The 13,745-nt window shown below is 44.6% G+C and overlaps 1 protein-coding gene across 1 annotated transcript in view; it reads left to right on the top strand.

Annotated features, from left to right (window-relative positions):
- T265_11208 (hypothetical protein) overlaps positions 1-13,536 on the top strand; it is a gene marked incomplete at both ends in the record, with an annotated part of 33,108 nt that extends 19,572 nt beyond the window's left edge. Inside the window, 6 exons of the mRNA XM_009177806.1 lie at positions 3,559-3,691; positions 4,463-4,629; positions 5,143-5,361; positions 6,236-6,589; positions 10,185-10,550; positions 13,013-13,536. Of these exons, the coding sequence (XP_009176070.1) occupies positions 3,559-3,691; positions 4,463-4,629; positions 5,143-5,361; positions 6,236-6,589; positions 10,185-10,550; positions 13,013-13,093 (1,320 nt within the window). The remainder of the gene's footprint in view (positions 1-3,558; positions 3,692-4,462; positions 4,630-5,142; positions 5,362-6,235; positions 6,590-10,184; positions 10,551-13,012) is intronic.
- Between the last annotated feature and the right edge of the window lie 209 nt (positions 13,537-13,745).

Genomic DNA, 13,745 nt, shown 5'->3' with positions numbered 1-13,745 from the left:
GACCGACTTCCTCGAAGGGCTCTTTTCGCACAACCACGTGAAGGGTGGAAGAGAGCCAGAGGCGGTCAAACAATGACTTGGCAGCTAAGTATGAAAGCCATTGCCAGCAGACTCAGCTGCGCTGGTAATTGCCATCTTCCTGGATGGGGACTCCGAGACGGGCCACATCAATGGCTAGGGACATTATCAGACATGGCCCAGTCGCGCCCTCAATGGCGCTCGTGCATCCAAGCTATTGTCTTCAATGCATAGCTCCTTTTCCAACCTTCCTTCACTTGACAGCCAACTGACAGTGCTGAATTTATGAACGAACCAGTTCATCATCTCCAGCCTGCAGTGCACAGCTACCTCCCCCTCCCCCCAAATCATCGGTGAACGAAACTACGGCAGCTACAACCACGGTACGACGAGTACGCGGTTATTACAGCTGATAATGATGATGATGATGATGAAGTGGTTGGACTGCAAACCTCAAACTAACTACAAGATGTACGAGGAACGGTGCCATTTTTTGAAAGCGGAAGGATGTGGGGTTACTAGGTCATACGGAACTTACAATGAGACTGACGCTGTACAAGTTGACAACATTATCGGCCAATAGTAACGTGGACTAGTGAAAACCGTTCTCCAGTCCATCAACTGATTTTTTCACTGAAGGCGAACTCGGGTTACGGTTATCCATTTATCGACGCTCTGTTTTCGTCAATACTGCAAAAAAAAAAACGGACCAACCTCAGCCATCGCCTAGCCAATTAGATAGTGGACCAATCAGAAGCGAGCTTGTCTGAACGTCGGATGAAGCATGTGAGAATCGGCTCTGTATGCTGTCCATAATCCAATAAAACCCATGTTTTCACATTGGCGAACGGAGAGTTCCGCGGATTGAAGCGGTTACGGGAAACAACATCAACAGCATTTATACTACTGCTACTATTATTATCGTTCGTTTTTGAAGAGCATTGGTTGCATATGAAAGATTTAGCTGATAATCAGTTGAGCCTTCTGTTAACACCAAGCTAATATACACATGAGTGTGCGAATCCACATTACCATTTCTAGTTCTTGTTTCTGTTCAGCTTTATGAAACACGCTTTGAATCACTTTTGAGTCATTCTTGATACAAGCTGCATCGCAATATGGAATATATGTGGGTTACTGACGTTTAGTGAACCACTTTGTCAGCCGAAGATGGAGCTGCTAGTGTGCGTCTGACTTTTGCTACACCCGGGCTACTTTTGATGACAACAAATTCACTCTGGTGAACAGTCATTACTCAGCCGGAAGCTCAATCGAATAATCAATACTGCATATTGGGCAAAAATTATTCGGCTGTCATGCGCGCACCCAACATTCTGGTTTCGTCGAACCCCCTCCGTTGAAAAGAAGCCTAACGGGTTCAAACTAACCCTCCCTGCGACGGATGTTGCCAGGGTTGTAACTCGGTCTGCGGATGATTCTGTGGTCATTACAAAGCCTGCAACGCGATACCACTGGTTTCTCCACTGTAGAGCTAATGAAAATATTTGTTGGTCATAGGTTGCGTCTGTTGATTCTCCTAATGAAAATAATTCGGGATATTCTTGGTGTGGAGTGTCGTGATTTCATTCGGCAGTGTATTCTCACGTAGGTCTTCACCGCCTGTTTACTGAGTTTTTCGCTTGGGATGTGAACAGTTACACCTGTTCTGTTCTTTATTCTATGCTTACTCCAAATTGTCTACGGATGCGTTTTCCACCTTTTTGTGAAGCTTTCCGAATGGAATCGCCAATGTTCTTAAGGAGTCGCGTTTGATGCTATACAACCCCTTGCCTGTGATCTTATCATTGAAACAATTCAAGGCGCGTGGGTGGCGCCATTCTTGGCTCTACTGTGGTAACTATTTCAATGAACGGAACAGACAGCGGTTGATGTACCTTTGAAGTTCACCGCTTGTAAGATGTGTAAATTAATGCCACCCCAATTAGTGAACAAGCATTCAATCAAAAATCGAATGAACTACTCAATAGAACGTATGGATCTTTAGTGCGACAGGGCAGCCATGTCCCTAATCAACTGGGTTAAAATCTGCCTGCCGTTTAGATACAATCGGAACCTTCAAAAATCGTTTATAAAACTGTCCGGCGAACTTATCGATCGATCACCAGCTACCGAAGTTTATGTTCAGCACCGCATTTCGCAATAAGAGAGGACTTTCCATTTATATCATATGCACAGTAAAAGTCTAAGGTTTGTTCGCATTCGTGTTCTCTTAGCGTCCGTGACATCAGTCGCAGAACACGGCCACTGGCAAATGAATATCTCACTGTGGGCACCTATCGTATGATGATTAATGACGGCAAACAAGTTATATCGAGAAAAAAGTTTCCTTCCGTTGCGATATGCGAATGAGCTTAACACCTCTAGCTTAGTAACGATATGCTTCTAGCTTTCAGTTTGTGAGCAACTAGTTAGTCGTTGAACAGCCCGGAATTCATCCGTGTGTCTCTGCTTCTCACAGCTCGCATCGTTCAGAATTGTCATGTGGCATTTGGGACCTACTTTTTGCAAGTAATGATCCCTTCTTGGTAGTGGAACCGCATGTCTAAAACAAGATGGTAGACTCTAGAAAGGTGGTCGTTCCTTCGGCTGAATCTCAACGTGTGGCCTTCGTGAAATTTTCCCTCCTTGTCGGCACTGCATCATTATCGACCGGCGTGTTTTTCTCTTGTGTCAACTCCCCAGAGCATCATTAGTGTTTCATCCCGGTTAGTTGCCGCTGAAGTCAACTGTGATGCGCCGCTTAATTTAGTTTGAGTCCGAATGGCGTCCCTTAGGAACACCGCACAAAATATATGGCAGCACATCGTCTAACATGGTTCCCATTACTGTTGAATTTTCCCATGTGATCCAACAGTAGCTTCCAACGTCATCAAGCGTGTATTTCATAAGCGTCACCGTGGTGTGACGGTTTGCGCCCCTCAGCGATCCATTGAGCTATACTGGAGAGTGTCCCGCGACACTCACAGAGTCTCTCCTACCAGGTTGGTCAATGGTTAGAGGTCTGACGAACAGTCTCCTGGCCGTTCAGGTTGGGGGTTGGAACATGTGGCGACTTGTTCCGTAGAAATGGTAATGCATTTGCATTTCCCGCCAAACACCGCTGCCTTGCGGTTAGGCTTTTGAGCCAAAGGCTTTGGTTGAGGACCCTAATCATCCTCCTGTCTAGGTGTGGGCGCCCTGTCAGTATTACAGCCCACGTACAACCATAAACTGCACACACACGAATAAACTCATACCACATCGGCCGTCGCGTGGTGCCATCTACGGCAGTGAAGCATCGGTGTTGAACACTGATGTCATACTGTCGATGATGATGATGTTTATGTACTGCATAGTGTATTTGCTTCGTCTACCTTGCGTCCTGCGACCTCTGAATGTGCACTCAGATCCTGTCTGACGTGTGCCGTAGCTCATTGCCACAACTCCAAGGGATATTACAATCTTTCGGTGATCTTTTGCGTGCTAACAAAATGTTTTTGCCTTGCACTGAGTGTGTATTCTCAATATCCCTTTTCTCAGCAACAATCAGAGATGGATGACGATAGTGAAGATGAAGGAGAGGATGAAGAAGAAATGGATACTACCTGCTGGAGTGATGATAACGTTGAGCAGATACGATCCGACCTACCTAACCCATGGATTTCCCCTCTAAGTAGGTGTCGTTCACTAACGGTTCAGTGTGTAAAACTGTTTTTTATCTTCATACTTCATCAGATGTTTTAGTTGCCTCTATGTAATATTAGCTTCTCTTGACTCCGGTAATCTTGAAGCCTGTCCCTTTGTACGCTTTCAAACTGATCGTCCGAATGACCTGATATTGATGTCGACGCCAAGGGATGGATGATTTCTGTCACCAATGGTTACAAGATGGAAGCCTTAGATAGGCCTAAAGTACGTCCTCGGCACTATTGGCGTTATTAATGGATTCTTGTTCTTCTGTGTAGGCAGCCAAGGCCATAGCTTTGAGAATGAGATGTTGCGTACGCATACTTTTCTGTCTTAGCGAACAAACTGTTCTCTTTTAGGAAGCGTCTTTCTTGAGAGACAGTTCTAGTTCAAATAAATTACCAAGCAATTCGATCTCTTGAATTTTGTTTCCACCAGCTGAGGCGGACTGGTGTAGCACATTCTGTTGCTTGAAAACATCATAATGAGAGATTCAGCTGGATTATAGGTGAGTCGAAACCAAACTGGTATGCGAATGAGTGTATTTCGCTAATTTCCTAAAATTAGGGTTCAAGTAGAACATAAGGTTGATGAACACTCGGGGACTGCGCCTGCTTGACGAGCCCCAAGAAGGGCAAAACCGGTCGTGAGTTGTTGAGGAGTTTTCAGCAACCTTGTGATTAGTATATGGCTACTCAATTCTTCGTTATTAGCGTCGAATCGCCACTGATTTTGCTTTATTTCATCTCTGTTCTAGTTTCTGAATCGAACTGCGCCGGCGATCCAGGTGAAGCTACGGAACAGTTTTGCGCCCAGTTCATACTACGTTACTGTGGTGATGGAGAGACACAAGTCCCACCCTTTATCACCGGTAGTCTGGACAGTGCGCTGGCTGCCTCTGTGAATAAATCTACCGTGGCTGGGGTAAGCACCGTTTTCTGCTTTTTAAAAGGCTTGGATTTTTGTTAGTATGTGGCTGTCTCAGTAAAGAATAATCTTTCAGCTGTAAAACTCTTTCGGTGCCTAGCCGCCACGCCACTCGAAGCAAGAACGAGGTCGGAATCGTTCTCTCTTCAGGTTAACTTTTCTCCATAGACGGGTTTTCAATCCTACAGATCTACTTATTCTAGTGGACTTCATTACAAAGAAACAGACAACTTTATTGTTTCACCTATTCGGTAGGTGCACCTTTGTAATTCTGTGGAATTTCAGTCCGTGGAATACCTCATTTTATCAGTTATTTGACTAATCACTGTTCATCATCTGTATTTGTGCGGAAAGGATAGAAAGGCGAAACTGTTATGATTTCTTTATATGCATGCGTTTGCGTCGTAGCACATTCATTACTTTTGTTTGGAACCTCAACGTTGCACCCCTTCTCTCCCGAAATGCGTTTCCTACCTTTACACTACTTCTGTTACTTGTTTTCTGTTTCAGCGCAAACCACTTTTCCTCTACCTACATCATGATGCAAGTGTCGCATGTCACTTGTTTTGTCAACGGGTCCTCTGTTCTACCGGCCTTGTTCGTTTCCTCGGTGACAACGACTTTTCTGTTTGGCCTTGGGACGTGACAGTCCCACGTGCCAAGGATCGCCTTTTGGGTTGGCTCAAAAGCAAATTGCCTGGTCTCGTTGGTGTACTATCCCCTCTTACGGTACGGTTGTCTCTTTGTTTACTATGTTTTTTTTTGTATTAGAGTGTAAATGGAACTTGAGATACCTTTATCAAATCCGTATGAAATCAATGCGTTTACGCCTAGTTTAAGCTTTTGTATCAACCGATGTGGCTCAAAGTAGCTGCGATGCCCTCGGGAGGATTGCGCTTTTGTACAGGCTGCACCCCGATAAACCGATAATGTAAAGCTCTTATTCCCCACTCGATGTTTGTTGATGACTTACTTGAACCACTCTCTCGTTGAACGAGCCGTAGTTTGACTCCTGCGGCCGTTGTGGGACAGTGCGGTTAGCGGGACTTTCTCCTTTCGTTTCATCTCACCACAGAAACCCACAATGCAAGGTAATTCAGGTTTGGTCAGTTGGCACCCATTTCGGCTATCCTAAGAAGAGACTACACGCGCTCCCACTCACGTCCTTTTTACGATGCACCCAATGGCGCACTGATGATGTCTCCTTAAATGGTGACGAGAGTGTGCAAGTCAGTTTCCAAGTTCGGCGAACAGGTCAACAGCTACCTGGTTAATTGACAATAAATGCACCCAATCTGCCAATATTTCCAACACATCTGCTTTTTACTGGTACTTGGGAGTCCTCTTAAACCGATTTCTTAGCGCAATCGATCGAGGATTTTCTCGTCTAACGTCTTTACCGTTACCTTAGGTTTATTTTTTTACCATAAGTCTGGCGTTATTTCTTAGTACAACACCACTTTGCATGTAAATGGTTGATCATTTGAAGAAATAATCCGAAATTAATTATCGCGCGTTGGTCGAACTGTTTGTTTCAGATATCATTCTCACCCTTCTGGAAAGCGGTGCTTCGTTTTACGGTAATCGCATTTTCCTTTCCTAGGTTGACAGCTACCCCGTGCTGGCTATGGTCGGCAAACTCGCTGGTCAGTTAGAGGTGTTATGCACAGTCCTGGGCACTGGAGCTGTCGTCGGCCCGCAGCCCAAGCCAGTAGACGAGTCCGGTTTCCCTTCCTTGGATATGTCAGGCGTTGAGACGATGGTACCCCTTTCCGGTGTAGCTGACGGTGTTTTGAAGTCAGACACTATTGTGGCTGCTCTATGGCAGGCTTACACTAGCTATTCGGAATTACTTGCCCCGGAGCAAGCTGCAGAAGAGGAGCGGCTTGCCCGACAGCGAGTTATAAAGGAGCAAGAACAAGCATATCAGGAATCTTTGCGTCTTGATCGGATGAAAGTATGCACTTTTCTGTTCTGTGCTTGTTCCTTTGATTCCAACATGTATTCTGGTCAACCGTCTCATTATCAAGATAATTCATCTCTTGCTTTGTGTGTGTTCCGTCTGTGTGGTAACAGCTGTTTCGAGAACAATTCCGTGCTCTTACAAAGGCTGTACCTTGTACATAGCGTACAGGTGACCCATGGCCATTGCACTTCTAACACATCTCCCTATCGTCATGGAGTTAGTCACTGTTTTATATATGGCACATTCGAGCCTAGCGACCAGAAGTTCGTACGTAATCTGTTTATTCTCATTATACCGATGTTTTAACCACTCCGTGGACAAAGTACACATTTAATAGATCTTACAGTTTTCCATAAAACGTTTTCGATTGATTCGCGAACCTTCAAAAGTAGTCACAATTCTGTGAGTCCTCGCCATATACTTGATCGCTTAGAATGTAGCCTCATTTCAGAGTGGAATGCCAATGGTATCGACAATATTTTCTCTATTTAATAGACGCTCTCGCTCAGCTTGACCATAATGTATGTTCTGTCAACTTCGTTATTATCAAGTTTCCATCTGGTTAATTTCTCTGGAAACTTCACGTTTGATGTTTTCGTGCGAGACTTCTTACGTGGTCTTCCTGCTCACAACATTGCTGAAAATCGTCTTGATCTCCGATGCCTTTCAAGTAAACACCAGGTGGTTGCTAGGTCTAGTCCGTCAATTATATAAGCCATCATTCTTGAAAAAAGCACCCACACAGATCAACCACTGGTACCCACAACGTGACTTTCATCTCTGTACAAGCAACCAGGTATCCTATGCCTTTAAGATGCGACCCTTGAGAACGGCTCGATCGCAGTATTCAATGGGTTCTTCCAGGCTAGTTTATTTTGGTTTTTCGGCTACAGTCTGCGAATGAAAGTGAATTACACGTTTCTTCGGAGATTTGATGGTCCACTGTGACCAACAACGGAACTGTAGATGATGAGATTACAAATTGTCCTCTTCCTAGCCTCCTTGCCGTAGGCATTTTCGCATCTGCGTCTGTACTTCTCATATTTCAACAAAATATGATAAATAAGGTTTTGAATTTTGAATATGCAAAGCGCACGTCGCAACACGGATCGAATTCTGAGACCTCTTTTTTGATTAATCTGCGAGGACCACCTTAACCAACTCCACTAGGTGAGAAGAAGCTTTTGGATAGTTCATTATACACCTTAACCTGACTGGAAGTAATTAGATACAGGACTCGAAGAACGTTTGCTAACGTCAAGGATATCTTTTTCTGGCCAAGGACACCTCGAAGAGCCAGTTTCTCCACAGAATCAAAGGCTTTTAAAGAAGAGTACAAACGCCATTGTTGGTCGATGGTGTATAGCGCTTCTCAAGTACTTGACTTAATGTAAATATATGATCAATACAACCCCTGCTAGGTTGAAATCCAAAATGATGCACTCACGGAATTGTATCTCATTTGCTAAAGATAGGTGTCGCAATAAAAGCGAATCCAGAGGCCGTCTTACGACAGGCGTGAGATCCACATCTCTGGTTGGAACGGCTTGATCAGACACCTGTTTTGAGGACGGGTATGAGCACGGAACGATCCCAGTTTTCTGAAACACATTCTTTTAAACTACATACAAGTAAACCAGTCAAGGCAAAACACATCGATTCTTGTGCATCTTTGAATACAGTCGCAAAAAGCTCATCTGGTCCGGGAGTGCTTCAAGGTAGAAAGGCGTATTAGTACACCAGAATCTGGGGGCCTAAAATCACAAATAACGAATATAAGGTGGTCTCAAGGACAGAGTCAACTAAGCTGTTGTTGAAAATATTCCTCCCGGTGACCTAGACGCTGTTTTTTTTATCATGTACTGGGTTTCCAGTATTAAGTTTGATTCACTTAGAAAGGGCCTTGTTGGTCCTGTTTTGCGGGTTAGCTTCCATGGATTGCTAACGGAGTGACCTAGTGGCCTCCTCTATTTCTTGAGCTTCCGAGTTTCACCTCGCCTCTGTCCATACAGGCTACCTTGAACATGTTGTCCAACTGATCGTCCAGTCGGATTATACTATGAGTCAGAAGTGAGAGAATGCCTGGCATCAAATATTGATAATCATTCTGACATTCAACTAATGTTAGATACTATCAAAGTCCTTTTCCGAGGCTGCTAATAAATCACTCCGTGGTAAGCTGTGGTATGTTTCCCCAGCTTGTTCTTCATAAAGCTTTTTACTGCTAAATGGGATTGAAGGAGGGGGGACCTAATGAAAATTTAGGGGTGCGGCCCTAATCACCACGTGCATCCCAAAATGATGGGCAATCAAGGGCTGAACAGCATTATCGGGAGTTGATGGCGATGTGATCCATTTGACTCCAACACTTCTCAACAGCACAACGCCCTTTGCTTCTTAACCGAATATTGCTGATCAACAACCGGTGATCAGTAATGAATCGCAAAACGTTCAACACCACCAATGCATGAGTCTGACAAACTGAGGCATCCTACCTGTCCATTGAAATCCCCTGTTATTATGATTGTATTCCAACTCTTCATTTTTGAGAAAACGGTTACCAGTTCTCAATAGAAGGTCTTTTCCAACGAATCAGGACGGAATTTTCGTTCATCCATAAATGGGTACAGCAAACAAAGGACTGAATATTTCGGCCAGTGCGAGTTTTCATCGAAGTGTGAGAGCGCAGAATCAGTGGTGTATGACTATCCAGTCTAGTAATGAAGCATCGGCTCGCAAACTGAGGGCTACACCAACGTCGGTGCAGTCCGTTGCAGCAGCTGCACGACCACATGGAGTTTGAAGAGCGTTCTGCAAGCTCAACAACCGTACATATATCTTATATTCGAGATTCAAAAAGGCGACAGACCATTAAATTATGTAGACTACGTGCAAGAGGAGCGTATCGACCAAAGTGCCTGAGAGTTCGTACGTTAAGGGTTGCGATAAAAACGGGAAAATGATGCGTAGATGGCGGATGGAGTGTGGTTAGACAGAAGGTGAGTTAAGAGGTTATAATGGACACAAATGGGAGGCGTCGGTAATCGCATGTTTTTGCCTATTCGCCATACTGTATGGAGCAAATAAGGTGGTCTAGCCGAAAGCACCAGGTAACGGGCGATCTTACACGAAATTGCACTACCTATTTGTATGTAGGCTGCAATGCTGCCAAGAGGCCAAATCTTTGCGATTAGAGTCCTCAACTAAAACTAAAACTCAGAGGCCTGGCTGCCGGGCAGTCGTGGTCGGCGTGAGACTGCGTGAGTCGCACACATTTTAAGGGACAAATTAGTGCAGGTGTTCCAGCACCCAAGATGGAAGGTCAGGAAACTGTTTGGCACAGTCTGTTGGTAGACCCAACAGAGGACACTGGGCGTTCAGTGGTTGTTCTCCAGTATGCCTTTGGGGGCTGTGGGGGTACGTACTACAGCCTCTTTGCGACGGTTGCCAAATGTGACATCGTTCGAGAATATCACCAAATCACTGATATAGTTAATCGGATTTCGACAAATCTTATTTTCACCTATCAGTTTCTGTCATACTTCCTTCAACATGTTTGCTGTACTTTTCCCTCGTACCCACTCAGGTTGAGGCGGCTGAAAAAGAGCGTCTTGAGCAACAACTACTGGAAGAACAACGAATGCACGAAAAGTACGAAGAAGAACAACGTCGTCTGCGAATGGTGGCTACTCTTCCCCCCGAACCACCGGCTCCAAATAGCCTAGCAGCGGCTGCTTTCTTAGCGTCACCCAAAGGCACCGGTGGAATCGCTTCACTCCGTTTCCGGCTACCGCGTGATGTTTCATTGGATAAAATAGCGAGTGCTAAAAATGGCCTGATTACGCGTCGGTTTGCTGGACTGGATCAGTTGAAGCACGTCTTTGCCTTTATGGAATCTCAGGGTTTCCCACGAGTTCAGTACAAATTGCTAACCACCTACCCTCGAAGAGATGTATGTTCCTTTGATCGGTTTTTGGTCTATCTTTTTTAACGTGCGGCTTTAGTAATCGACTTAACATTATATCCGAATCTATGTCACATCGGACTTAATGGGGAACACTTTTTAGTTCGCTGAACGTATGACCGTGTATCGCGACGTGGGTAGCCTCGTCTGGATGAAGTGGGGCCATTGAGGACTGAAACCAGAGCTGTGAAAATCTACCTTGTTCGTAGAACTCTTATAACCAATCGCTTGCTTAAATTTTCCTACCCTCAATTACTGTTCTAGGGGAATCAGACTTCACCTTTGATTGGCAATGAATAATCGTGAAATATCATAACTTGATTGACATTTACCGAGTTGCGGTATTCTGATCTCTGTGCTCACTGGATAAATGTTTATCTCACACTATTTAGCCGGCGAAGCCGCGCTGGAATATTTTTTGGTTGGTGCTTTGTATTTCATAATTCTGTTTGCTCCTTTCGGAACCAAGTGCGTATGTCCTGTGATATTAATTTGTTCAAATTGGCGCGCTACGTTTCTGTTAAGAGGCCAGAAGTACAAATGAATTCGGTTGTTAACATCGTTGGAATTTGCTAAGGTTCTCACTATGCCCACGAACTATTTCATCCAATTATTATTAATTCTGTTACTGCCTCCTGGTTTTCTTCCTGGACGTACACCACGCGTGGTATTTTTTTAACTTAAGAACCCAGATGCACGTAGATGGGGAAAAATTCTCCGCACAAACTTTCGAAAACTTTGCTTCCGGAATTTGCTGTTTCCAAGGCACCTGAATTCAGGTCCGTTTCAGATTTTTCAGGCTTATTCACAAAAGAGCTTTCATGTGCTATCTCCGGAGGCCATCAAGTGTCCGCCTCCGGTGAGGTGTTGATGTCATTCTGGATGACGAGGCCGAAACAGCACTGTCAGACTTTATCCCCGTCGACAGTCTACTGTTTGAGGTGCTATACATGTAGGAAACGAGGCAACACAGTGTTTTGAATAGTGTTTGTATTTATCCGGGCTGATTGTAGTCTGGATGCAGTCGAAAGTGACTACTTGTGGCACCCTCACGAATTCGGAAGCCTCCAAAATCAGACAGTTTTATTCTGAGACCCGGGCTGGCGAATAAAAAACAACAGCTTGATTAAGTTTCGCTGATCCGTTAAATCAGAAAGTTTTTGTTTGGACAGCCGGAAATTTGGGCTGAGATCTAAGCTGGAGGTAGCTCACTGGTTAAGGTGCGAATTTACTAATCGGAAAACCTGTGGTTTGATCCCAACCTCTGCATCTCTGCCACTCTTGTCTGGGCTTGTGCAACCTGACAGTATCACAACCGTCCTGCTTTCTTTGGGTGGCATGGCGACTACGCACCAAAATATTGTTTGCTATTTTTTTCTGCTGAGGTTAGGTCCAGACCACCATCTTTGTCAAAAATATAAGCTTTCGTTAGCAGTTGTCGCTTTGCATTTTGTTCCCCTTTTTTCTTAACACGCTTGTGAATCGCGGTTAACTATTAATGCTGAACTTACGCACACGCCTCTTGGTCATACCAAACCAATTGTGTAGGCTGACCACTCATCAGCTGGTGTAAAAACGTCTCGAATGGACGCGCATCATCATCATCATCATCGACAGCATGACATCAGTGTTCAACACCGATGCTTCACTGCCGTACAATGGACGCGCAGAAACAATATTGAAACCTTCATATCCTACTCATAGGGCTGATGAAAATTCTTAAAAATATCATAACCGAGAGATTCAGCTGGGTTCCAGGTGAGTCTCTCGCTAAACAAAATTGGTTTCAAAATGAGTGTATTTTGTGACCAACTAACAGAACCTCCTGCGAACGTATTAAACTCCCCTACCTGACTGTCCAGTTGGGCACCGTCAAATACCAGTGCAGTGCGCTGTTCATTGCACTAATCCAAATAACCGCGATCTGACTGAAGTTCACGGTTCTTTCTAGTAACCTTTTGGCACACGTTATTTTCTACCACCCGGCAGCTTGCATGAAGAAGCCCGCCATTCTTTAAGGGGTCAAATTAACATAAGTTGGCGAAAAAAAAACTGTGAAAACGACGGTCTCTGTTGCGAAGGCCCTCGATGACGTATGTTTAACCGCTTAGGTCGCTTATATGCTTATATGATGCTACTGTCAATGAAGATGGTACATTAATATGCAGCCTCCAGTCCATGGAGGTCACTGAATCCCATACGGAAACACGTCCATGGGGCAGTTCAGTGCACAAGAGACGGAATTATTGTTTTTATGAGTACCTTCAGATGCGATTTCTGATTTGCACTTTTATTCTGATTTTTTCTTATTTCCGGTTGCAGCATAGCTTGAGTTTCGAACTAACTCACGGAAAACAGTTTGCCACATGATTTCAGATTATTCCGTTCAACGTGAAAGTTGTGTATTCCGTACTATAACGACTTTTTATCTGTCGGTTGTCCATTCACAGCTTACGGCCCTCGATGAGAACGCTACAATGGCTGATCTGAAGCTTGTACCTCAGGAAACACTAACCATCGAGGAGCGGTAACGCTCTAGTCATGTCTGCCTTCGCGGCTCACAACTCATCTGTGTATACAACTCTCCTTCATGGCTGTGATCACTCTTTCGGCCTTCAACCCAAAACTGCATCAGTACTGTTCACTGTCACCAGTCGTCTCTTCGGTATTTTATACTGTCGAACTTTACAGATTTACAAACTGCGCTGTTTATTAATCCTCGAACGTCATGTGACCGATGTAGCTAACTACGGTCGTTCATCCATGCCGCTGTCTTTTCGACCACTAGCCTATCCCCTCTTTCTGTGCCAGCCACTCGCAACGTTTTGCACTTTTTTTTAGCTGTACACCTTGATAACCTTGGCCTTGTCAGGCTCCGTTTTTGTCTCGTTTGCGTGACCCGATTTCCGTCGCCCTAGTTTCCCTTGCTTGGTTATGTGTCTGCCCTCGCCTTGCTACTTTATTTCATCTTTCGTTCTCTCCATGGTGTTTGCTTACTGTCTATTGCGTTGTCGTGACAACGTCTTGTGGGTCCTTGTGGAGTCGCCAAGCTCTAGCCATATGAACTCCGCTTATCAGTAACTGGGTCAGAAACAAGCAGGTTTTGTTCGCAAGTCGTTATATTAATCGATTTTAACAGTAACTCAAGCTGATAGGCACAAGCTTTAAACTGGCACTAACAAA

This window comes from Opisthorchis viverrini (assembly GCF_000715545.1).
Source record: "Opisthorchis viverrini unplaced genomic scaffold opera_v5_457, whole genome shotgun sequence".
Lineage (NCBI taxonomy): Eukaryota > Metazoa > Platyhelminthes > Trematoda > Opisthorchiida > Opisthorchiidae > Opisthorchis > Opisthorchis viverrini.
This window is presented reverse-complemented; position numbering and strand designations above follow the sequence as displayed.